General features: G+C 41.0%; 1 protein-coding gene across 1 annotated transcript; it reads left to right on the plus strand.

The window, feature by feature from the left end:
- The first annotated feature begins 707 nt into the window (after nt 1-707).
- Nucleotides 708-4,184, plus strand: sox11a (SRY-box transcription factor 11a). The gene has a single exon (XM_072689639.1). The coding sequence runs from the start codon at nt 929-931 to the stop codon at nt 2,150-2,152; it is 1,224 nt and encodes a 407-aa protein (XP_072545740.1). The 5' UTR covers nt 708-928; the 3' UTR covers nt 2,153-4,184.
- Nucleotides 4,185-26,178: the final 21,994 nt, after the last annotated feature.

Consider the following 26,178-nt stretch of genomic DNA (forward strand, 5'->3'; position numbering starts at 1 on the left):
GATTACAGAGTTTGTACAACTGAGGCAGAAGAAAGATGGTGTGGTAAAAGAGGGAGGGGAGCACTTCAGTGTGAAGTGGGAGTCAGATTTTCAGATTTACATTCACTAATATCCAGTCAGTGCAGTGTATAGTAGAGCTAGAGCCGCGTGGGCGCATCAACAGACAGGAACAGTGTCCAAGCGCCACCTTCAGTATTCTGGTAGAGAGGGAGAGGGGGTAAAAAACCTGAGGAGGGTGGGGGAGGGTGTATGTGTGTGTGTGTGTGTGTGTGTTGGTGCTTTGGACGTTCATTTATAAAGCAGCATTTGGGAACATATGTTAGAATTATACTATAGTATTTAATTCTGATGCATTAATTCACCCATTCTTGAGCTTCTGGCTCTATATATGTTCATATCCCCTGTTTGCTGTGTGTGTGTGTGTGTGTGTGTACAGATATGCCCGCGCGCACGCGTGTGTCTGTCTCAGCGTGGGTCCAGACACACTCTCTCTCGCCTCCTCTCCCTCCACACAGACGCAAACATGCATACACACACACACACACACACACACAAGCACACACACACATTGGCGTGAAGGGTTAAAAGACTGCACGCCAGTGTGGTGGGCGGAGCCACGACGCCTGTGATTGGCGCGCCGCCCGTGACGTAACGGACATGAAAAAGCAAAGTAGTAGTTAAGAAGGCGGTTTGTAAAAGTCTGGCCGGAGCGAGAGAGAGTGTGAGTGTTGAGGCAGGACTCTTGGGGGGGAGAGAAAAGAGAAGAACAAGACGAAGTAGAAGTAGAGGAAGAAACAGGACGGGATAAACACACAGAGGAAAGGAAGAGAAGGAGAAAGAGAAAAACACTGGGAGAAATCTGGCAGCCGAGTGAGAAAGCAAGGGGAGAAAGCGCTGCGACGGAGCTGTGCGAGGACGCGGGAGCGGCATGGTGCAGCAGGCGCAGCGCGGGGACTGCGAGGGCGCAGGGGGTCGGGTGGACGCCGGCGCCGACTCGGATGAGAGCGAGTTCGCGGCGAGCAGCCCCGCGCCCGGCGCCGAGGCCAACCCGGACTGGTGCAAGACGGCCACGGGACACATCAAGCGGCCCATGAACGCCTTCATGGTGTGGTCCAAGATTGAGCGGCGTAAGATCATGGAGCAGTCGCCGGACATGCACAACGCCGAGATCTCCAAGCGCCTGGGCAAGCGCTGGAAGATGCTGAAGGACAGCGAGAAGATCCCGTTCATCCGCGAGGCAGAGCGCCTGCGCCTTAAGCACATGGCCGACTACCCCGACTACAAGTACAGGCCCAAGAAGAAGCCCAAGCTGGACGGTGCCGGGGCCAGTGCTTCCAAGCCGGAGAAAGCGGCGGCGCCGTCGCCGGAGAAAGCGTGCGCCAAGGCGGCCAGGAACTCCAGCGCGAGCAAGCGCTGCCCCAAAGCCAAGGCGAGCGGCAAGTACGGTGCCAAAGCGGCGGCGCACCATCTCCATCACCACCATCATCACCATAACCATCATCACCAGCAGCAACAGCAGCAGCAGCAGCAGTTCCAGTTCCAGCACCACAGCGACGAGTACACGGCAAAGAGCGCGAGAGGAACGGCGGCAGCGAAGAGCGCGCGGAGCAGCCTGGACTTCACGGACGATGACGAAGACGACGAGGACGACGACGCCGAAGAGCACAACGCCGAGGACGAGTGCGAGGAGCGCGCGCGCGTGCCCGCCAGCCCCACGCTCAGCTCGCCGGGTGAGTGCGAGGGCGCGAGCATGTACGAGGACGTGCGCGGCGCGCGCCTCTACTACAGTTTCAAGAACATCACGAAGCAGCAGGGCAGCGCGGGCGCCTATTCGCTCGCGCACTCGGCCTCGGCCTCGCCGGCTTCGTCTTCGTCCCGCTCGGCCTCCACGTCGTCCTCGAGCTCGTCGGACGCCGACGACTTGCTGTTCGACTTCAGCCTGAACTTCGCGGCGGCGGCGGCGGCGGAGAGCGGCGGCCAGAACGCGGGGGGGCTCGCGCTGTCGCTCGTGGATAAGGACTTGGACTCGTTTAGCGAGGGCAGCCTGGGCTCCCACTTCGAGTTCCCCGACTACTGCACGCCCGAGCTGAGCGAGATGATCGCTGGGGACTGGCTGGAGAAGAACTTTTCTGACCTGGTCTTCACGTACTGAGTACCGAACAGTTCACCCGAGTACAAACAGTAACAGTAATAACCACGATGATGATGATGATGATGATGATGATGATAACGATGCCTGCTCACCATGTCTGAGGAAAAGGGGCGTCATGTAGCTAGCCTACAAGTTTGGTTTGGTTGCCCTCCTCGCCGTGTCGTTGAGCCCGAGCTGAGGAGAAGGAGAAGGAGGAGGAGGAGGAGGAAGGAGGAAGGAGGAGGCGGGGAGACAGAGAGAGGTTTGAGGAAGCAGATGCGTACGAAGCTGGTACTGTAGCAAAAAAGAAAAAATAACGAAAAAAAAGTCTGCAGACCTTTTTTTATATCTAGCAGCATGACAGGGTTTTATGGATTTTTCCGTAGGTCTACACTTACTGATCAACTTCAACACGGACCACGAAGGGGAAAAAATCTTAAGAACTTCTATGCATCGTACCCTCTTTCTTTCTAACTGCAGGGAGCTGAACTCGTTGAGACTGTGGACTGAGTCAAAACAAAAATCTGTGAACCGTTCGTTCATGTTTTGTTTTTGTTTTCGTTTTTTTTTTCTTCTCCGTTTTTTTTTTGTTTGTTGTTGTTTTTATTTTTTTTTCTCTCCCGGGACGTTTTGCGTTCAAACGGTCGTCTGTGACGTTTCTTAAAATGCCGCGAAAACGAAAAAAACGAAACAAAAAACAAAACAAGAAGGTTTATTGTTTTTGTAACCGACTCCGTTTTATGTACCGGTTTGAAACTTTAGCAGCCTAAACTCCCTCTCCCAACTGTCGCAGGGGTTTTTGGGAGGAGGACACATTTTGATACATGAACAGACCTCATCTTTTTAAAAGAAAGCAAACTATTTTCAGGCATATTTTTGTACAGGTCAAAGGGAATGTTCTTACTGTGCGCTCAGTGAGTTTCAGGCACTTCTTTCCCTTTTTTTTCTCGTTCCGTTTTTAGCATGCAAGGGAGTCCTGATTTTAAGGATTAAGTTAAATTAAGACTTGCATCACACACACAAAAAAAAAATTAAAATGAAATGCCTTGTGATTTTAAGCTAGTTTTTTTTTTCTTCGTTTTTTGTACAGTTGTAGATCAGATCTGTTGAGTATTTGTAGAACATATGGCATTTGTCGGGAGAGAGTAAGAGAGAGAGCGAGCGAGAGATGTACCTCCATGCTGGTACTAGTTTCAAGATTGTATATGTACTGTAAAATAGTAAAAGTTAGGAGTTTATGTATATCATACTCGTGATATGTGGATGGGTCCCAAATCGCAGGTGTGAAACTGGATTTTTTTTTCTTTCTTCGTTTTTTAATGGCACATACTGTTTCCCCCCTTCATTTTGTTTGTGCAATATATTTACTTGTAAATGCAGACCATCTACATTCTTTTTTGTAGCAAATGATGGACAGGCAGACGCAAGTGCTATCAGCCACACTGTTGTCTACGCTATCTGGCTATCTGTCAGTACTGAAGTCTGGCTTTGCAGCCATGAGGATAGAGAAGGCATCAGCTGGAACTGATAGGAAATATGAAAGTGACCACATGGCAGTGATGCATTTCTGTGGAAAATACCAGCATCTCTATACAATAAACAAACCTCCCAAGCTGGAGGTTTGACACCCCTCAAGAAATCTGTAGAGAATTTGACCCAAGTTGTGGGCAAAACCTGTCAGAATGGGCAAGCTTCGGGTTTGTAGGTGATCCGGCTGAGAAAACGAAAATGTCAAGCAAGCAAAAAAAAAGAAAAGAAAAAAAAGTACATTCCATATCCTTGTTTCATATGATGGAACGTTTTATTTTCAACTTAAGAACTGCCTTCTTTTCTAAATGCAACCATAAAAACCTGTATTTTTTTGTTTCTTGCACTTAAGCAGATTTTGTTTATTCGATGTGGGTCTTAACATGAAGTCTGTTTTGAATCCATGGATGGGAATGTGAAAGACGGGACGAGGAGCTGAAGTGTTGAACAGCAGCAGCAGTTGCCTCACATTCCAAGTGTGAATCTCTTTGACTCATCTTTTAATAAACAAATATCTACACCATAACATGTCCTCCTAGTTTCTTCGTGCGGCTACCAAGGGCTCAGTGTAACGGGCAGGCCAATTTAAATCCTTCATTTAAAATACTAGTAGCACTGCAAATATTTAGGTGACCTATATTTTGACTGAGGAATCCCTTTGAGGAAGACGGTTTTCTGAAAGCACTTCAAAGAAATGAAAATTTGCTTAAAAAAACATAATAAGGCAAAATACACAAACTAGATCTACTGACCTATTTGTTTTACTGATTGTCCACTGCTAAGGGCCGGGTTATGTGTCTGTGTGTGATAAACATCTATTTATCTTCACTCGTGCTCATGCTGCATGTGTTTCGGCTGAGGCACGGCTGCGGCTCCTTTAAGAAATCAAATTTAGCGCGGTGTGGAAGCAGTGAGCTGTGATTGGTGGAGTCGTGTGGTCTGTTAGAGTGGAGAGTGGAGACTCAGCAGGAGTGGCCCACAAATCCTGCTCCCCCCCAACGCAAGCACACCCACTCATCCACCCACACACACACATGGCTATAACCGTTTATACAGCTTAGAAAGCCTAAAAAGTGTATTAGTTCTTTTTTCTTTCCCTCCATCATATCGATAACATTACTGATATACTGGATATACAGTTGTAAACAAAATTCCGACACCCCTGTTCAAATGATGTTTTGTTGATCTCTCCATTGAGCCCAATTTTCAGTTTATTTGCTGAGTTTAACATATGAGGAAAAATGCATAACAGATAAAATAGACCAACCGTTTGTACAAGCTACATTTTATGGTTAAATTAAGAAAAGAAACAGTAGTGGTGCATTAAAATGTGCAGACAGGTGCCGTTCTCCATAGAGGATTTGTACTTACTTTGCACTTAGGTGAAATGACTGTAATGCATTGAGTTGATTTAGATATGCACATCATTTCCATATTAATCAAATATATGATGTTTAGACTATTGTCAAACGTAAGTAAAGCTGAGAAAGGGAATTGTTGACGATGTAACATATTTTATTAATGTGGAAATGAGTTATTCATATATATGCTCACACAAATGTCTATAATGGCAAATATACTGTCATACAGTTAGAATACCTGAAAGATCTGACCCAATGCCAAGAAGGTTTCCCAAATATCACGAATAACATTCATTTTAGAATGCAGTAGGCATGTCAAATAGTCTAGTTGCGCAAGGGCATTACTTTTTTAAGAACAAGGAAGAATTCTGCTACTCCAACTTAGCCACCATTCAGATGTGTATTATCAGCTGGTCAGTGAACCTCACTTTCCAGAGAAATCCACGGCAACATCTAGAGTACTGACTCATAATAATGTGATTATTGCTCTGGGTGCAAACATAGGCACATTTCAGATACAGTTATATTCTTCAAAATGAAGGAGATACTTCAAAGGGTTCTTTGAGGAATGAGGCCATAGAAGAACCACTTTGGGTTCCATCAAGAACCATGCTTGTAGCAGAGATGTGTATGAATGTGTCTTTTATGCCTTCAAACAGTTCTACATCCTCACATACTCTGTATTATTAACACGATTCTTCTTCTATGGCATCATTCAAAGAACCATTTGAAGTGTCATCAACTGTCACTGTCAGGTCAAAACATGAATTCAGGTCAAAAGCTGAATTTCCATTGAAATTTCCATAATTGTTTTTACATGGTTAAAATTTGCAACCTAAGTGTGAATTCCACGAAAGCAAGACGGAGAAAGAGGCTCTGCCTTTGTTTGGATAGCTGTCCTGGAGAAGGAAAAAAGCAATACATGCATTACGTCATTGGGTCGCGTTCACACAGTATATATTTGACATGCATGGATGTGCAATATATGTTTGGCTCAGTCGTTTAGGCTGTACGAGAATCTGTAATAAAACATTTATCTGGCTATTACTTTACCTGACCCACTGGTCAAAATTACTAATGGATTCGGGGGGCTATTCCCTATAGAATGTGCACATTGATTTTGTGCTCCTCTGAAAAATCTGCTCAGGGCTAATGCCGCCGGAACGCGGCGAAATGAAATTAGTGACCCGTCGCAGTTTCCCCCCTGTTTCCTCTTTTGAATAAATCGAAATTCAAAATGCTTGGGAGACGCTGACTGAGATAACATCTACCAAATGCAGCGGGGGAAGAAGCAGGGGTGACAAAAGAAATGCAATTTCTCATCATTCATAAAAAAGCCCAGGACGTCTCGGCCAAATGTCACATGTGACATCTACATAAAGCGCTCAGTTAGGAAGCCGGCGGCACAGGGGGCATTTTTAGATCTGCAGGATGTTTGAAATCGCCAGCAAATCATCCCCTTAGGAAAAGCTTGGGATTGCCAATCTTTGCCATTTTCTTTAGTTACCTCTGGCAACAGTAAGGAACTGTAATCTCAGCACTGCTATTTCGTACTTCCTATTGAATCTGGAGTCATTTAATGACATCAGAATTCTCTTACTAACCTTGGCTGTCCTAGGAGGTAGTAAGCCACTAGTTACTCAGTTACAGGTACTTAAAGGGCAATATCTTATATTTTTCTTGTATTTTACTTCATCAGTTATATATTGGAATTCTAATTGCTTGTTTTATAGCACTTGATGTACACTATATGGAAAAAGTATTGGGACACCCCTCTTAATCATTGAATTCAGGTGTTTCATTCGGTCTTGTTGCCACAGGTGTATAAAAATAAGCCCTTAGCCATGCAGTCTGCCTTTGCAAACATTAGTAAAAAAAAATGGGTGGTTCTAAAGAGCTTACTGAATTCCAGCATGGTTCTGTAATAGGATGCTACCATTGCAACAAGTCGGTGAAATTTCCACCCTCCTAGATATTCCACCATCAGCTGTGAGTGGTATTATTGAAAAGTGGAAGCATTTAGGAACTCAGCCATGAAGTGACAGACCATGTAAAGTTACAGAGCGAGGTCACCGTAAAGGTCGCTAATGGTCTTCTTGGACTGGTATGTATTGCTTAGGGAACTGTATGCACTGAGTATGAAGTACTGGTAGTTAGCTGTAGTCGGTCTGCCAGTTTTGTGCCAGTCAGAAAATCAGTTTAGCCGCTGCTAGTTTACAGACATATATGTGCATTTAGACAGAGTTCATCCCCAGGCTCTGGTAAAAGCCTGAAGTCATTAGAAGTAGGTTGATGTGGCTGCTTTGTGGCTGGAAAGCAACGGAAAATGGAATCAACAGTCATATAGTGATGTCACATGAGACACACAAATAGGAAGATGTATGCAAATCCAGTTGGGATTTAAATAATGAAAAAACAACAACAACAACAACAAACAAAAATAACAAAAATAACAAAAATGGAGATATTTGGGGATTGATATGGACTGTATGGAATGGTACACTATAAGGAAAAATGTATTGGGACACCTGCTCATTCCTTGTTTCTTCGCACAATCAAGGGTATTAAAAAATGTTGGAGTTACTCTCTACTGTCCAGGAAAGGCAGTGGCCGTTAGTTTATTACTCCAACTATTTTTTTTTTTTTTTACAACAATACTTTTGCATCTCCCATAGCCACTTTTGTATTGAATAACAATATTTCTACTCAAGTATAGCTTTAGGCTAATCTTCCCACCCCTGGCTGTGCCAGAGGAGTTTCCTCTATCTGTAGAAAAGGGGCTGCCAGTATCTACTGTATCAGAAGATTGATGACTTTTGGAGATCTCATTCTAACCCCTGGCCAAATGAAAGGATCCAAAACAACTATATGCTGAGTAGGTGACAGCAATAGGCCTTCCTTACTTTTCAAATGCAATCTATGAACAATGATTACACACCTCCCGCGTGGAAGGCCTAGTGTGTTCCTGTCACTTGCTGACCATTCTTGGCATTTCATGGCAGTCATCAGGTCCTGAAGACCCACACAGGATTAGGCGCTTTTTGTCATGCGGGCTTTGAGAATGCAAAGGTCCCTGTGGGTAGGACTACAAGGAACGGGCAAGCTAAAAATAAATGTGCTTTCCCTTGTTACAGAATGCCACAAAATTGCTGAGATTATAATGCCTTCTGGCAATTTAGTTAATGGTGGAAGCTCATTTGAGTGCAACCAGTGCATTTTGCATTTGCTCATTACAGAGGCCTGGGCTGATTCTTGTATACCTCTCCGTAATTAGCCTCTTTTCTGACATACGCAGTGTTTACCAAGACACCAAATAAGTCATCTAGAAATGGCTCTTCATCCTTAGAACAATTACTCATCTAATTGGACTTTTTAACATGTTTCATTTCAAAAGCTTATCTTAACGTATGTGTTGTGCCCTGCATCTCAGCTTGGGCTGCTAATTTCCTGCAGTGTGGCAATACTGTGTGACTAGAATCTGGGTATTTTTCTATGCTTGTCTATAACCCCTCCCATGCTACTTTTAGTATTTTTTTCTTTTCGCCGGTTAGAAAAATTTCCCGCTAACTTCTCCTTGGTGTCCTTGCCTGAGCCCCGGGCTGTTCTCCGTGTTAATGGCTTTGCATGTGTTGGCCTTTCGACGGGCACTGGAGAGAGTGTGTGCTCCATCTGGCCTGCTGATATTCCCCATGCCCTCCTGAGGCCCTCCCCCTGCCCTAGCACCTCACCACACATAGAAACATACATTTAATATCAAGCACAGGTGAGATGGAAGAGGAAAATGACAGGCTCAGAGATCCAGCATTAGCGTAAAATATTGACTACTGTAATATTGTCAGGTTCAGGAGTAAGAATGACAAGAAATAAAGATTCTGCAACACTTTACTTGAGCCACGCTACTTACCACTGACATAACCATGTCACAGACAGACATTGTGGCAAAGGTCACGACAGATTTTCTCCAGTTACATAATGACAGCAGTGTCATGTTACCGTTAGCGGCAATTGTCATGACAGATTGTCAGGGTTTTAAATTTGCGTTTGGCATAAACTGACAGTATATTGAGGGCTGTAGCATCTGCCATGAAAATGACATATATGATATTTATTTAAGCATTGGCACCCTCATTGTGAAATTGTAGGTATGATCTCCAGTGATGCCAGAGGGCATACTTGGCTTCTCAAGCTGGTGTAAGAGAACTGACAGTTAGTGTTTTCCTCTAAGCACATTCAGCTGTCCATAGAAGTTATGTTAATGGCAGTTTGAAAAGTTGTGGCTCAGAAGAAGCAAATGCTAGCTTTCCTAGTGCTGGTGGCACCGCATGATAGGAGTCCAGAAAGGATAACATAAGGGAGTTAAGTTAATAAATAAATAAATAAATAAATAAATAAATAAATAAAAGAATTAAATATTACATTTATATTACAAATATTACATTACAAGATTTTGAGGGGTGATTGGTTCTACATAAAGAAAATATGCTGGTATGACACACATCAATTTTGTTTTTCATCTAAATATAAATGTATTTTTCACCTAAATAAATTAGCTGTTCACAATACTTCAGTATTTCTTTTAAAAACACTGTTATTCATTTGCATTCAAACATCCGCACACAAGGTACATTCTGGCATAGCCACAACCACAATTAGTTTCAATGGCCACTGATCTTTTAGGACTTGAGAGTGCTTTTCCAGTCTTGGTGATGAAGTTAAAAGTGGAACCTGGATTTGTAAAATCATCCCATTGGCTCCTGGCACCATCAATGATGTATTTTTCCAAATGGTTAGCTGCCTGGCCTCAGTGTTGAAGTCTATAAGAGCATCTGTGAAAATGGTAGTTGTTAATATGTCCGTCATCTGTGCTGTCTATGTTATTAACTGGATAAACACAAGTAAGTAAAACTACTTGTAATACCAATAAAATTATATTTATCTACTAAGAAACTTAAAATCAAATTAAGCTCACTGAATTGCCAAAAGTATTTGCTTGCCTGCCTTTGTATGCATATGAACTTGAGTGACATCCCATTCTTAATTTATAGGGTTTACTATGATGTCAGGCCAGCCTTTGCAGCAATAACAGTTTCAGCTCTTCTGGGAAGGCTTTCCACACGGTTTAGGAGTGTGTTTATGGGAATTTTCAACCATTCTTCCAGAAGTGCGTTTGTGAGGTCAGGCACTGATGTTGGACAAGAAGGCCTGGCTCGCAGTCTCCGCTCTAATTCATCCCAAAGGTGTTCGATCGGGTTGAGGACTCTAGACCAATAGAGGACTCAGGACTCTGTGCAGGCCAGTCAAGTTCTTTTACATCAAACTCGCTCATCCATGTCTTAATGGACCTTGCTTTGTTCACTGGTGTGCAGTCATGTTGGAACAGGAAGGGGCCATCCCCAAACTGTTCTCGCAAAGTTGGGAGGATAAAATTGACCAAAATCTCTTGGTGTGCTGAAGCATTAAGAGTTCCTTTCACTGGAACTAAGGGGCCAAACTCAACTCCTGAAAAACCACACCACATCATAATCCCCCCTCCACCAAACGTTATACTTGGCACAATGCAGTCATACAAGTACCATTCTCCTGGCGACCACCAAACTCAGACTTGTCCATTAAATTGCCAGACAGAGAAGTCAAGTCAAATTTATTTCTATAGCGCTTTTTACAACTGTTGTTGTCACAAAGCAGCATTACATAATTAGTAATTAGTAAAAGACAGAAAAAAAAGAAATAACATAAGAAGACATGAAGAATTAAAGACCACCAGTGAGTAAGCCAATGGCGACAGTGGCAAGGAAAAACTCCCTCAGAGCTGGAGGAAGAAACCTTGGGAGGAACCAAGACTCACAAGTGGGACCTGACCCATCCTCCTCTGGTGAGAACTGCTTATAAATTATTGATAAAAGTTACCAAACCACCTAAACTGTTGAACTGCTCTGTTCATAATCATAATATATTAATCATGTAGCATAACCTAATGTAGTCATGGCAGTGATGGTCAGAGTAATGATAGTTAATAGTGGTGATCTTAATAGTGGCAGATATTTAAGAGTCCATTTAGGTTTTAACATGGTCATTAGACAGGTAGCAGTGGTAGGAAGGTGTGCCAGTGGTCTGGCATGGGTGGTGGTGTGGGCTGGACCTGCTGGTTGTACTGGTAGGTGGCAGGTCTGACGCAGGTAGAGGGGACCTTAGCGGGCAATCTTTCACCAGGTCGGGCTGGGTGACCATTTACTCAGAGAAGGTAAAAAAGTGTGATTCCTCACTCCAGAGAACACGTCTCCACTGCTCTAGAGTCCAGTGGCAGTGTGCTTTACAACACTGCATCCGGCGCTTTGCATTACGCTTGGTGACGTAAGGTTTGGATGCAGCTGCTCGGCCATGAAAACCCCTTTCATGAAGCTCTTTTTGCACTGTTCTTGAGCTAATCTGAAGGTTCGGAGGTCTGTAGCGATTGACTCTGCAGAAACTTGGGGACCTCTGGGCACAATGCGCCTCAGCATCTGCTGAGCCAACTCTGTCAGTTTATGTGGCCAACCACTTTGTGGCTGCGTTGCTGTCGTTCCCAATCGCTTCCACTTTGTTATAATACCCCTGACAGTTGACTGTGGAATATTTAGTAGCAAGGCACAGGTCACTGAGCTCCTTAGAGCGACGCATTCTTTCACAGATGTTTGTAGAAGCAGTCTGCATGCCTAGATGCTTGGTTTTAAATTGGATTAAATTAGGTTATTTCAAAGAGTTTTGCATTTGCTGCATTTACATAAATAGTCCAATGACAAATCGACAGTATTTTTAACTCTGAATTGTACTTTTGTTCAGATTTGTATAGTTTTATAGTGCCAGAAACTAGACAAGTATATATAGATGGACAAGCATGTAGTTTGTGCAGTGCTCACTGATGTTTTGTCTTGACTGATTAACTACATTTAGAGAACTTTTGTTTAAACTGTAAAATTATTTTCAGCACTAAAGTATTCATGTAAGGCTCTAATTATAAGTACAGTCTTAGGAAATAAAGGTGCTACAGAGTTATTTGACGGAGGTCATGGAATCATTTTAGTTCTATAAACAATTTCGGTCAAAAAGATTAATGTTTAAAGAAGTGGACGTGATGGCTGTTTACTATTTTAAAAAAATCTTTGCAATCGCATGTCTTTTACAAAATAGCTCCATATATGATACTCATAGAAGCATTAAGAGTTTCTTTCACCGGAACCAAAGGGGCCGAACTTAACTCCTGAAAAACTACCCCACATCATACCAAACTTTATACTTGGCACAATGCAGTAATACAAGTATCATTCTCCTGGCGACCACCAAACCCAGACTTGTCCATCAAATTGCCAGAGAAGTCAAGTCAAGTCAAGTCAAATTTATTTGTCTTGACTCTTCAAAAAAGCCATAGAAGAGTATAGCCAAAAGCAGACCAAAACATACAGCCGATATTGCAACATAATTACTTTAAGACATCTGATATAGTGCAGGACCAGATGAAACAGAAGGCAATAAATACTTTTTTGGAACTAACTTCCCAAAGGGTTATTTTCTAATTTAAAATAAAAAATCTTTAATGTTCTGGCTTGATTCTGGTGAAATTGAGGTCACTGAGTTAAAGTGAATTGCAAAATAGCTCTGTTATTAGATCTTACCACACTGCTACAAGTTTCAATAATTTTACAGTGCTTTAATTTACTGTAAATCCAGAGTGTGCCCTATAGACTACCAGATGCTATTCATCTATCAACAATGTTATCACATGAATCTATTAATTCATAATATATTAATATATTATATTAATGTTATTAACATGATCACAAATGCACACTTTTGTTATGTATTATGTAATAGCAGTGATACATTTATTTATATTTGTGTTTTCAATCTGAAAAATACACTGAGGGCTAATACTACTTGGCTTTCTGAAGTTCAAGATATTGTGCACTAATTTTGTATTTTTGCACTCCAGAAAATACAAATAGTTCCTAGATTACTGCATGTTATTGTAGACGAAAGTCGAAAATAAACTCAACACATTTTACAAATCCATTGCTAATACCTCTTATGTGATCACAGCCAGTGCAAAATTAGAATCAGACTACTCCTGCAGCCACGTTTTCTTTATCTGTTAGGTACACTCTGTTTGGACGGCTGCCCAGATGCAAAGACTTAGGTACGTAATTCTCCCCACTGTTTCCTATTTTCTTTCTCTCTTTTCATTTTTTTATCCTCTTGAGAGAGAGAGAGAGAGAGAGAGAGAGAGAGAGAGAGAGTGAGAGACCCGTTACTCCAGCAGGAAAGTGATTACCACTTTCAGCCCCTCACTCCCAATTTCAGCTTGTTTCATTCAATCTGGGCTATTTCTGTTTCCCCCCATTTGCAGTGGGAGTCGGTACCAAAGAGAGGCCTACCAAAGAGTTCCGCTCTACACGAAACAACCAAAAGATCCCTCATCTTCCCTCGTCCTGATTACAACCTAAAACATTTACGCCACTGAACTGCAGGATTATGATTATTCAGCTATTCATTTTAAGACTTATTATTCAGTAACTAGTAATGTTGGATTAATCAAGTCTGAGTGAAGGGCAAGATTTTGGCCAAATTAAGATTCAGAAGATTGCATGAAAAATAAAGAGCAGATATGTGTTCAGCAAAATTTAAATTCATTATGCACAACAGATGTAAGTAAATAAGGTTTTCAATCACCTCTGCATTCAAAATGTCTACAAGAAAACTGTGGTAAGATTGTGATATGTGTTTCTGTCTCTTTTTCTTAATATTAATGTTAGGCCAAAGCATTTATTGATTGGACACTGAAAATACAGAGAGCAATGACCCGTCTTTTCCCTGCTAGCCAATCTGATGAATTTGTTTTTTTAAATATTCAATAGAGAAAAGTAAAAAGAGGTTCAGATAGGAGTGAATGCAAGAAAGTAGACATTACACTTAACTGGTACAATGTATGATTCTTTTACCCTGTGTCTTAAATAAATACATGATAATAATGTCAAGACCAGACTGTTCTGTACTGTGCGTGTACAGAAGTGCCAGGTCAGAAACCTAATTAACTCAATCAAACCGACTATGGCACCTAAGACTGAAATAACCAAAATTGTTTTAGTTATTCTACATTTAATGTTTTAAGCTTGCGGAAGATTTTGCTTGTATTTAACAATGCAACACTGACAGAGCTGCTGTCACTGACTAATGGCAGTTAGGCCTTTTTAGACCAAAATTTTCACAGTCAGTGAAATACACTCAAAAATAATTTAAACGAGCAAATGTAATCATGGATGGTTATTCTACAGAATTTAATTTGTCAACATGAAAATATCTCAAAATAAAATGTGGTGTCAATTTCCTTGGGTTTTATATCATTAGACAATTGCTTAGAGGAGATTTAATCAATGTTAAAACAAAGTTTAGAAGAGTTAGGGAATTTATAAAGCTAAAGAATTTGAATCACATTTGGTAAGGCCTGATTTGCTAAAAAAGACAAAAAAAGACAAAATGTGTCATTTGGCTAAGGGAGACCAAACATTTGCATAAGATTGAACTTAATTACTACAGGAAACGAAATGTTGCCTGGACAATTTCTTTAACAATTTACCATCAATTTAACTACCACTAAAAAGTTAGTATTCTAGTGATAGTTCAAAGCATGCATCATTCTATTGAATAAAACTAAAATTCCAGACTTTTGCACCTTTTGCACTTCATACGCAACAATGCTCATCTCACTACTGTTACATTCTTAATTTCTATGTTGTGTAAATTATGATGTATAATTATTCTGTGCTTATATATTTTAGTTACATTGATTTTGATGTAACCTTTTTTCTGATCTTTTTGTTTCATGTGAGCGGACAGTTATCAAAGCCTTTTACTGCTGTTGTACTGTGTATAACTTTGTACGTGACAAATTAACTTTGATTTGATTTAATTTGAGTTCTTTAAAAATACAATAAATACACCAGCAGCAGTGTGATATCACATTATTAACAGAGATTAGAGAAAAGAAAACTGTAAAGAAGTCATGTTATTGCATTGATTTTTTTGTTTTGTTTTTTGCAGGGAAGTAAACTCCAATTTTACAAATGTCTTTGTATAGCTAGCTTATCTACTAGCAAGAAAATTAAAATTTGTTAGACACTATTCTTCTCTTTTTGATGCACCCTTGCTCTATAAATACAATGCTAAAGTTTAAAAGTAAGGAAGTAACCAATATGGCCACGGCAACATACCAAACTTAAACACAAATGGGGAATTAAAGTTTGCGAAAATGCATTTAAAGCCTTTTTCCAGTTTCAGTTTTATCACACAAGATGAAATGATTACATGTGTATCTAAAATATATAAACGTAAAGACATTATGTAGTTAAGAGAGTGAGGAATTAAATTATGAGGCCATAAATGGGCCCTTAGGGGCAAAACAAGTGATAAAGGTAGCAAACATTTTGGAGGGTGTTGGAAAAAGCCCTGAGCCCCTCTCCCAAGCTCTACACAGAGGAGTTAAGGACAATAGCTTAAGGGTATGTAGTTTTCAGCAGGCCAGCGGTGGGCGCTTGGCCATTCAAATGCGTGTGTAATCTAATACTGCTCCGGGGCCCTGGCCTGGCCTCTCCTTTTTCTTCGCCTCTATAGAGGCCCTCTCCAATGCACTCTGCCCAGTGACCATTGTAATCCCCAATGTCCCCCTGCTTTCTCCCTCAATTCACATGTTACCCAGGTTACCCCATTAGGGCCACCCTTCCCAGTTTGCACCAGCACGGGGTCTAATTTGGAAGTCTCTGCTGCTTGAGTAAATAATTAGCGCATACCCCCCCCCCCCCCCCAACCCTCCTTTCCACCACCCCCAACACAACTCTTCACAGGAAGTGTGTGTGACTAGAAGCGGTTTGTCTTAATGAATGCAGGATTTGAAATGGTGAACCCCCGCCTCCCCCAACCGACGTCCCATGCAGCGTTAATATTGAACACATACACACAAACACACACACATACACAGACACACACTGGGAAATACTGTCAGCAGCACTTTTCTCTTGATGCTCCAGGCGGCTTGTCTAAATAGCAGAGCCTTTCCGCTCTCTAGCCAGGTTCAAACGACTCAAAGCCAGGGAGATTTGCTGTTGCATGTCATAATGCGATAAACAAGTGATGAAATGAATTTGCAATAACTCTTCTTTCTGATAGAACTCCGAGGCAGAGCTCATATATGAGCCGCAGCAGCCGAGGAGCTTCCACTGGCCTTCAGCAGAAGAGTCCACACCAATATCCACTCATGTGCTGCAGAGCCGGAGAAATGTGTTCATCAGATACTCGCACAGTCTCTCGCTTTCTCTCTCTCTCTCTCTCTCTCTCTCTCTCTCTCTCTCTCTCTCTCTCTGTCTTTCATGTACACACAGTGTCTTGGCTGCTGTCCCACTCTCTCCAGGTTTTGTGGATTTTTCAGCTGGCCTCTGAACCATGGCTGTGCGCTCTAGGCGGGCTATGTTTGACATAACTTCACCTCTTCCATGTTATTACCTTGACGTGAACAAAAACAGCTCTGGCCAAGAGGACTTTCGTCCAAACAATGCTTACTAAACGCTCAAACGTTACCTGATCGCGGCCCACCTTCCGTCATGGCATGGCTTTGGGAATGCTGGGGGGGCTTGCTGGGTGTACACATAATTGGTCAAGTAGATTCTCCAACATCATAATGGTTTTGTCTCTGTGCTTTCACAGATGCTCCTCAACAAGGTAACGCTTGCCAAAAACGCCATTAACTGCTGTGTCCTGCCAGTTCTAATCTACTGTATGTATCCCATGAAATTGTGATGTGTTCATATTTATGCACGCCTTCTCGCCCCCCTTTGCTCTCGACAAAGTTCTACGTTTTACTGATATTTTTTTTTTTAAAGAGCAATTCACTCTTAATTTTTAATGCCCCCTATGATAAACAATTCATACACAGTACGGCAAGATCTATATCCATTATGGATAAATGTATTAGTCATTAAATATACATTGCACTTTCAGCTACACCTTCAAGATGAACCGCAAAAGCAAACAAGTAAATTAGGCGGCATCTCCGGGAGTTCAGCGCGCAGTCGGAGGCTCCAACAGAACAAGCAAGATGATTTTATTGGTTCCCCGGAGTTTCCAGGGCAGCATCGACCAGACAAAAATAACACGTGCAGTCTGGACGCTCTGGCAGCCAACAGGTTTGTGCTGAGGGACAACCCAACGCACACAGGCAGCGGATGCATCTGATGTTCATGGCACTACCTAGTTAGAGGGGAACACTGAGCTTGAGGTGCCTATATATACATTTTCTCTTTTCCCTGCACTGTGACACAATGGATGACTACAAACAGACTGAATGCACAGCCTGAAGATGTATGTCAGATGTATGACACTGGTTCTGGAACATGCTGTGTCTAGCTGTGTCATTCTTTGATGTCAGTGGGCCCACCATGTGTAGCTAAATAGCCTAAGACATGTTGTGCGGTGGTCCCACATAAAAGCAAGGCAAGGTTTTCGTCACTGTCATAAAAACAATGCTTGTATCTCAGAAATAGTGACTTTACAGAAGAAGTACTGTTGATACATTACTTACAATAAGCAGATACTGAAAGTTTAGTCCTGACCCTAACATTCCTTCACCCCAAGAATCAGAGATTCTTTCCACAGACACTTTGTTAATCAATCAGGGTTTGTTCAAATATAAAGTAGACAAAAGCATCTGTTTAGTTATGCATTAGCAAAGTTTCTGTTACTGTGAATACCTAAGTGAGTAGAAGATCAACAAAAACATTATTTTCAATATTTTAAGCAAGATTATTATTAGATATAGATTTTTATTTACACAATCTTAGAGAGCAACACTTTGGACACTCCAAAAGATTTGAGCTCTCACATAACTTTTTCCAAGGTCTAAGTAGCTTAAGTAGCTTGTATGGGCTATGTCTTGTTCACAATATTCATCAGGCCAAGGCCAAGTGATGCAAATGTCAAAGATTTACATACTCAGACTCCTCAAATCTTATCACAACAATCAGCAGCCAAAGGTTACCCTAAAAATGGCACAAAGAGTGGGAAGCATATGAGACTTGATTGATATGATTTCATCAGTTCATAATGTAATTATGAGGTCAATCAGAGGTCTGGAGGACCAAGAAAACTTTCAGACAGAACTGCTTGTAGGGTTGCTCCTGGAAAATTAAGTTGAGTCTGGAGGGGTGGGGCACTGTTCTATTGTGAAGCGAGAGCTGCAATAATGTAAGCTTCATGGAAGCATCATCATAATTTCTTATTTCTTATTTCTTGCTCTCTTCTTCCTTCTTCCTTACCACAAAATTCTGCATCATAAGGTATTAATGGACCATTTTGGAAAAAAGTCCTGGTAAATTAGAACTTATTAGCCGTAATAAGCAAAGGTATGTTTGGAAATAATACAAACAGTACCCAAACTTTTGCATGCCATCGTATTTTAAAAGAGTTGAGATAACCAACTTTTAGCCAAAAATAAACGGGCAAATATAAGACAGTTTGGCATAACCTGGTATCACACCTGAAAAGTAACCATGCTAGTAAAAGACAGCCCAGACTGAAACCTGAGCTTAGCTACATTTAACTTGCTATGTGCACATGTGGCTGTGACAGCAGCTTGGAAAACTGCATGATGAAGGCAACATGGGATTATAGGAAAATTTATGGGAAATATAGTTTGCTTGCTACAGTTACCAGAGTTGATTAGTTGAGTTAGCTTGTTGTGTCAGCAACAAATCAGTCCTTTTGCATTGGTTCACAAGCAAGCGTACAGCATGTGTAAATGCATGTTGCCATTACTTGCAGCATTGAGCTGCGAGATGCTAGCTAGCATATTAGCTAGCTTAAGCTTGCTGTCCAACAAACCAAAGGATAGGCGACTAAGTTTGACTCTCAATTTGTTTTTGTTTTTTTGGGGTTATTAGCAGAAATCACACTTACACTTATCCATTCATCATCAAATGTTCACTCAATATAAAAGGTACCTAGTGTTTTTAAATGCTATACAAAACAAGCCAAAATGAAGAAGCATATCCAGTTTAGACGTATGTGAAAGTTTTTAAGACCACGGCCATAAGCTCTCCTGTTCTGTACACATGCTTTCAGCATAAATATGCTGATGCCATGACCTACACAGGTGTGGACACTGGCTCACAGGCCAAGCTTTACATTCCACACCCTATAGAATACAGCCTCCAAAGCCATGGACTGCGATCCACAAGGGAGGAGGAAACCAGGCCGATTCCAGAAAAAAACTTTCCACAACACAGATCCTGAGAAAAGGGTGGCGGACACAAGCCAAAAGCTCTGGCCCCTAAACTATAGTAAAGTGGACACAGTAGACCAGAAGTAGGGAAGTAGACCTGCTGTTAAGGCGGAATTAGGTTACCTTCCATGTCAAGCCTTTAGGGCAGTGCAGAGTGATATAAGTTCAACTAGAGTTTTCTTTTCTGACTGAGCGCATCAATCCACGTTCCCTCTAAACTCTCTGTTCAGAGATCCTCAGCTCAGGCTGGCACTGGATATTTAGAGTGTGCGGTGAGACAAAGGACGAGCCTGTGATCAAAAGAGGTGCTCTCATTGATTTTCAAACCCAAGCGTTATTCTGCAAACACACTGTATCAAAGGGGGAAGCACCTGCCAGGCTTTCCGCATATACCTCTCAGCGGGAATGAAACCTACTTAAGCTGTGTCTAAGCCAAACACCAACACGTTTTAAAGCCAGGGAAAGAACACACAGCTGAGGTTTTTTTTGTGGAGTGAGGATACTAAAAAGGGGTAACACAGAGGTCTTTAACGCCACATTTCATGAATTAAAAAAAAAAAAAAACAGTCCTCAGCATTGGCTAATTAGAAAGGCTAATCGCTTAATTAAGATTAGTGCTCGTTGGGTCCGGTTGGCACTCGGAAAGTGACTCTTTTTCAGGGAATGAAATCATGCCGTGGATTCTTGCGCTAATAATCCCATTACAATGGATCTTAGTACAGAAACTATACTTTCCTCATCCTTTAAGCGCTGGCCTCAAGCGTGTAATTGCTCTGCATTTAAAGCAATCTGGTCAGTGGCGACAGAGACCTGCTCTGCCCTATAGTACTTAATGACACTGAAAGGCAATACCATATCCTGAACACTTAAAGGGACTGTGTTACACAATTCCTCTTCTCTGTCCCTATATTCTTCATGCACACGTCTGACCTTCTGGATTCAGCACTTTCAGGCAGTTGAGGTCTAATGCCTTAAAACTGAAAATGCCAGGAAAGGCTCTTTGAAGAAAACTGATGAATCTTTAAAGAAGAATGAGGTGCAAATGTGAAGAATCTTTCTAGAGTTTAAATAACATCTACATATTGTGAAAGTATCGCACTAAGGGTTTTCTTAGAACCACATGTCCAAGTCAAGACAAGTCAAATCAAGTCAAGTGAAGAAGCCAAGTCAAGTCAAGAAGCGTTATTATTAACTGAAACCAATCAGTATCTACCTCAAACCTTAAACTTTCAATGGAAGTCAATGTAAAAATATTTTGTAACATTTCCATTGGTCTATTCCTCACAATATTCTGACATGGTATTAAAACAACTGCCATATCCAAATTATGTCACAATGTAAAAAATGACAAGATTTTTGCAGTCAGTGATGATTGACCTCATATGAGAAGAGGCCAAATTACTTAAGATAAATGCTTAGTGCTTCCGGGAGCTTAAATACCACCATATGTTTTTGCCAAAACCTGTGTTTACATTATGTGATGCTATTACGTTCAATACAGCCGGCTGAGGAACTACTGAAACCATTATTTCTGGGGGTACTTTTTGGTATCAGAGCCTGGTTTCAACTGCTGTTCCTGACTGGGATCTAGTGTTTATACAGGTTTCAGTATTGGAATGGCCAGATGAGCATTGGAAAGAATACCATACTGCTCTCCAGTAAGTTGTCATCAGTAGTGAGTCTAGAAGGGTGGCTTGATGGCAGGTTGTGTCAGGCTGTGGTTACAGTCTTAAAAGACATTAGTATTAAATGGTGGAAACACATCTGGATTGCTTTTAAACAAGAGATGAAGACGCATACATTTTTGGATTGGACAACATGACTATCATGTAGCCTGTGGTCAAAAGAAACGGTTCTACTCAGAGATCCGTTTCATTATTTTGTCGCTAAATATCCTCTCTTGCTAGTTTGGAAATATTATTTACCCTTATTGAAATGAGTGTCTGGATACTTTTGTATGAAGTTTACTTTTATGAAATCTCTGTAAGGACTTACTAGCAAGTTTTCTACACCAGTTTGATAAACAGTGAGATCCAACAGTGTAGTGAAAATGCTTTTTCACAATATATACTAATTTATTGCAATTCAAATTATTACAAAAGGTGTTATTGGCATAACAGTTTGATTGTAACACTGAATCTTCAGAGTTTCCTAAAGATTTGTCCAAGTTACTTTAAAGAATATAGAATATAAAACTGAATGTATATTTGCATAGTTGAATAATGAGAGTTCAGTACATTGAACTGATCAACTGTGAATCCCAAACACTGTTGTTCCTTATTCAAAAGCAATACCAAAGTAACCCAAGTAAGTAAAACCTGAGCTGTAAAACCTCCTTCAAAATGTACATAAATCCAGTCCACTAGCAAAAGTGTTGGCTGGCAGGGGAGCACAAGCGAGCAGCTCACAATGGCTATTCAGGGAAGCCAATGAAGCTAACTGGGTGCTAGACTAAAAGCTAATCCTACCAGACTCTACTATAATTTCATCTGCTTGATTCATGGATAATGAGGTGGCATAGAGACTAAGACTTAAAGACTACTATGTAATTATTATTATTATTATTATTATTATTATTATTATGAATAATTACAAAAAGTTTCTGTTACCATCTTAAAAGCTATGCTAGGCTAGGTTATGCTACTTAGATGCATCACAGGGACGTTATAGTTAATAAAAGCAGAGCTTTTATATTTTTTTCACAAGCCCACCATGAAAGAAAAAATCAGTGTTTTTAAAAACCACAGGGTTCTAGACAGGCTTCTAAAACCAGATCTGAGCAAATTTAACCCCAATTGAAGTCTCATACCAAATATTTATACATCACAAAATTTGAATATTCAACATTTTAAAATGACAGTGTGCACTGGAGCTGACATGGACTCTGAAGAGGCATCATCAACAGAAGAGATAACACAGTTTTAACTTAAGCAGTGTTACAATGTTTCTTAAAAATGAATAATAACCTAGAAGTACAAAAATATTTTCTTAATTTTTCTTATCATATCTGATGAAAATCATGAAAATCAAGCACATTAAGAGATAATTAGACGTGATGAAATCTTCCAAACATCAGTACAAAATAAATGTATCAAGATTTCTGAACAGTTTATCTTTATTCATTGGCTTCCATTGGCTTGGAAAGTATTTAGATTGATAATACAACAAGAAGTACAAAATACAGGCCAAATCAACTAAAAGCTACTTAAAACTGCATATGCTTCATCATCCAATGTTAGTGACCATGCAAGCATGTTTTTGCCAGCAGTAATAGTGTCTATGATCTGTTTATGAGTAGTCGATTGATGCTCACTTTTACACACTACATTGATCATGACCTTTTGCTCTTTGTTTCTTTGTCTATTTTATTTACAGCTGCAGTAAAAGCACGCTGGTTTACAGCATCCCTCATCCTCCAATTCAGTGTTACTTACATAGTAAACTATACAACATGTTCTTACAGTCAATGAGTATCGCTGTGTGGAACAATTTTATAAATGACAGGGGTGGCATAAAATCACTAGTCGATAATGCTGATCTAGGTTTGATTTTTCAGTCAAAGGCTCAGGTTTCTTTATCAATGTGGTCTATACCTGAAGATTAATCCAGGAGCGAAATGAAGATTGAAGTGGCTCTAGAGTCCAGCTTTATGGCAGAGACAAGTAGCTTTCATGCAAACCATCAATAAAGGAATGAATGGCTTGATGAATCCATTGATTAAACACTGAATGAATGCATGAGTGCTTGGAGGCCTTCGCTCCCACTAACACTGTCACGTTCACCCCTTTCTCTGATTTACTGAACATAAATGCACTGATCTCCCCCTGCTATCTCTGGGCCGGACACATAATTTCTATTTGGCCTAATCGATTTCTACATTTATGTTAGGAGAGGCCATTTTGAGAGTAATGGGAGGTTAGAAAAACCATAGTGATGTAAATCTCTCAAGCATCTCAATTGGGCCACTTGGTGCTTGAATATCATCATGTGTGTTTTTTCCAAACATTTATGTACATTATATGACAGAGAGCCAGCTCAGATCATTTCACCTGACAGAGCCAGTTGACATCTAATGCCTTTACCTTCCCATATAAAGTGTACAGAGCACCATGGAAGGAACCCTGGGGCTATATTAGGAGGACAGTCGGTCCACTGTACTGAGGGTCTTTGCAGAGAAAGGTCCCACACAGAATGCTAATCGCATGAGAATGTAGTGGCTGCCACTGTGACTCTGCAGTGGCTCTCTTATTACAGCAAGAATCCCATTCAGGTGGTCATTAGACAATCAGGCAGGATTAATCAGGCTGGATCTCAATTACAGTGGAGGTAATTTTCCTGGCATGGCACTGGGCCTCCATGGGGGAGAAAGAGGAAGAAGGTTAGTTGAGCATAAGAACAGCAAGGTGGACTGAGACTGCCTGCAGGACAATGAATAGGTTGTATTATTGAAGCATCTGTTGTTACATTGCCTACTATTTCATTGTCTACTGCAAACTGCAGAGGCAGTTAGTGAGTACAGGTACTGTAGAGGCAGTTTTCATGCACCTTGCCCTGCCATTTCCAACACATTTCCACTGCGTCTCAGCCAAGGCAAGCAGGCCTATCAAGCCGAGCGTGTCCTATAGGAACAGTTCTGCCCTGTTTTCACAGAAACCCATTTCCTTTGGACTCCGTCCTGCAGCGGACACCTTTTCAACCTTTTCCACCCGGCGCACGCTCTTGATTTATGGCAGACAGAAGAGACTGACCGTTAAAGCCATGTAAATTTCCTTGTAGAGGGGAAAGAGGTGCGGGCTAATGGTGGACCACCCACCCGGCGTCCTGTCCATTCTATGTCCCACAAATAGCAGGGGCTTTTATACAGAGAAGGTCAGAGCTATTTAATCGCGTCCTGAAGCCACCCTTTAGAGATCCTCGGCATCAGAAGGTCTGAACATTCCTGCCCACCAGGAAGAAGCATTATGCCACTGGGGACTGCAAATTTGTTTCCTGCAATCCCCACTGGAAGTCTTTTCTAGGGAGTGGAAAATTGAGAAATGTTTGAAGTTGGGTGAGGGTAATCATTAGCAATAGTTTGGGAGAAGCTTTCTCTGGAGAGTGAAAGAAACACATTTCTTCTACAGTAAAAGCACTGGTCATAATCTAGTATTATTTACAGGTGAATGAATACCTGTCCAGTATAGGGAACTTAATGTAGATGAGTCCATTATTCTGAATAAACAGATCATTCTACAGCCCCAAAGGTTTCCCAACCTTGGTTCCCAAAGTGGGGTTGTGAGACATTGAGGGGCCAGGGGGTCCGTGAGCCAAAATAAACTTTGATATGAGCCAAAATAAATATGATATGAGATTTGGCAGGTCACTATACTCATCACACTGTAATGCAACTAAAATCAGCTAGGCCTACATTTTAAGTACAATGATGACTACAGTTATATTTCTGTATACATTTGATATAAAACAGCTCTTAAGGTCTAAAAAAGTAAAAGACACACAAAAAGAAAGAAAGGAGAAGCAAATAAAAATAGACTTGGTCATTTATTATTTATTAATGAGGAAAATGATCCTATATTGCACACCTGTGAGTGACAAAAGTATGTGAACCTTTGCTTTCAGTATCTGGTGTGACCCCCTTGTGCAGCAATACCTTTAACTAAACGTTGATTAGTTGATTAGTCCTGCACATCGGCTTGGAGAACGTTTAGCCCATTTCTCCATTAAAAACAGCTTAAACTCTCTTATGTTCATGGGTTTCCTCCTATAATGGTCAGGACTTTGACTTGGTAATTTCAAAATATTATTATTATTTTTTATTTTTTTATTTTTTTTTGTAGAATGACTTGTGTGCTTAGGGTCATTGTCTTGCTGCATGACCCACATTACTTTGAGAATCATGGAAAGAGGTCCTGACATTTTTAGAATTTGCTGGAATAATTCAGAATTCATTGCTCCATCAAGTCTTATTGGTCTAGCAAATAAGACTTGATGATCTATATCCAGTTCACCATGAGAAAGGTGCACCAAGACACCAAGTATTGAGTCAGTGTGACTTGTGTAAAATAGAACTGCAACAGATTGCGGTACAATTATATTACAATTACATCTCCCAACTAATGGTTATGAAGAGGTGCTCTTGAGAATACCACCCCAGTGACCATTGTTTTATGAGTGTAATTTAAAGATTCTATAGTCTACCAATTCAAGGGTTGTTTGTAGAACCTTTACCTTATGTTGAGGACCGTTAAACTCAAAAAAAGATCTCAGACGTCTTATTTACAAAAAAGGTTCTGAAAATAACCACCCACTAAATGTTTTGGCATATGACATAAGCGTGTGCACATATATAAGTACCAATATCAGTATAAGTATCAGTATCAATAGCACACAATTCAGAGGTTCCTCTGAAAGCTTTCAAAAGGAACTTGCAACTTGCAACTTGCAACTAGCTTACAACATGCTTTTAGAGCCATGCATCAATATAGAATGCAAACATTGCATTGCTTTGCCATCAGCAGCCGAGCAGCAGAGTCTGTGAGAACACAATTGGCCTAGCTCTGTCCCCTCATCATTCCGAAAGCGATGTTGGTCAGCACAGGCATCTGTTAGCTGGCTGTTAGTTTGGCATCCAACGCTTTCCACCAAGCGCGTTGGCTGTCCGGTGATGCCGCATCAGTGGCAGTTTGGAAAAAAAAAAACGGTGTCTGGAAAAGGGGAAAAAATTGACAAATCAAAAATGTATGAATTAGACTGCAAACATAATGCTTATCTGTCACTCCTCTGATCTTTGTTTAATTGATGTAGAATCTTCATCAATCTTTTATGCAGGACTTCCATCCACTGGACTTTTCTTTAGGGGACCA

Source organism: Salminus brasiliensis, chromosome 10, assembly GCF_030463535.1.
Source record: "Salminus brasiliensis chromosome 10, fSalBra1.hap2, whole genome shotgun sequence".
NCBI classification, from domain to species: domain Eukaryota; kingdom Metazoa; phylum Chordata; class Actinopteri; order Characiformes; family Bryconidae; genus Salminus; species Salminus brasiliensis.

Bases quoted from the DNA above. Each gene is read 5' to 3' on its own strand.
- sox11a (XM_072689639.1), top strand. From the start codon at position 929: ATGGTGCAGCAGGCGCAGCGCGGGGACTGCGAGGGCGCAGGGGGTCGG.